This window comes from Galeopterus variegatus, unplaced genomic scaffold (assembly GCF_000696425.1).
Source record: "Galeopterus variegatus unplaced genomic scaffold, G_variegatus-3.0.2 Scaffold3077, whole genome shotgun sequence".
Lineage (NCBI taxonomy): Eukaryota > Metazoa > Chordata > Mammalia > Dermoptera > Cynocephalidae > Galeopterus > Galeopterus variegatus.
In genome coordinates this window covers 55,799-56,883 of record NW_007729188.1, presented here as the reverse complement: position 1 = coordinate 56,883, position 1,085 = coordinate 55,799, and the positions used below count along the sequence as shown (strand labels likewise).

The 1,085-nt window shown below is 42.0% G+C and overlaps 1 protein-coding gene across 1 annotated transcript in view; it reads right to left on the bottom strand.

Annotated features, from left to right (window-relative positions):
* Nucleotides 1–1,085, bottom strand: part of PTGR1 (prostaglandin reductase 1) — a 39,497-nt gene that overhangs the window by 23,095 nt on the left and 15,317 nt on the right. Inside the window, exon 6 of the mRNA XM_008583904.1 lies at nucleotides 1,031–1,085. Within this exon, the coding sequence (XP_008582126.1) occupies nucleotides 1,031–1,085 (55 nt within the window). The remainder of the gene's footprint in view (nucleotides 1–1,030) is intronic.

The following is a 1,085-nucleotide window of genomic DNA, read 5'->3' as shown; positions in this document are numbered from 1 at the left end:
GCCGCTACACTCCCAAGCGCTGCACTCTCCCGAGTGCACCACGGGGCTGGCCCATAGATATAAAAATTCTACTTAAAATGTTATCAAGTCAATTCCAAAGGTTTAAATCTATAATATACCATATGTAAATAAAGCTTATTCCAGGAATGCTAGAATGGTTTCACATTGGAAAACAAATATAATTTGTTAACTACAAAGTTAATATGATGAATGCTAAAATGGGATTTGTAAAATTCTACATTTATTCCTATTTATTTAACTTACTTAAATAAATTATTTCTGCAGTCTCAATGGTAGCCTCATATTTGTATTCCAGGCTCCCATTAGTACTGGAGATATAGCCCTGTACTCATCTGTATTCCACCTAACTTGTCCTCTAGGAACTAGGTCCCGAATCCTGCATTCCAACCTCTGATACAGGATCAGCCAAGCCAGATCAACTTGGAACATTCCCACTATAAGAAATCCTGACTGTGTCTGAGCTGCCTGCTGCCCTATACATCCACCATCAGATTGGGTCCCTTGAGCAGATATCTGCCCAAATCAGAGCCAACATTTCTGTGCCCTGAGTACCTCCCAGGAGTCAGTTCCTAAGCCATGGCCCTATGGCTCTGGGCTGACTGCCCATCACTTCCTAGTGCAACAGACTTTGCAATGGAGCCATGAAGACAATGACTCTTGGTTGGCTAATCTCAAGTTCCTCCTTCTATTTCTGGGGGCAATTCTGAAAAAAGGAGATGAAGCAGTAGTGAAAGAATGTTCAGCAAGACCTATGAAAATAGTTACTTCCTACAAACTCACTACTATAGACAAAGGCCATTCCTGACTTGATACCTGCAATGTTATCAAATAACAATGCTTAGTTTATCTTTGCTACACCATTTTCCCTATTCCCCCCATTTCTCAACCTCCAACTTCTAAACAAGATCCATTAGATCGTAAGCTCCCTGTGACCAGAGAAGGTCTGCAACCTTCCCAATGCACACTGTGCATCTTGAATGAATGTGTGTCACTGGAGAAAGATACTTACCTTGAGCTTAGCTATCTGCCCCACGACAGAGCCCACTGCTCCTGCTGCTGCATTA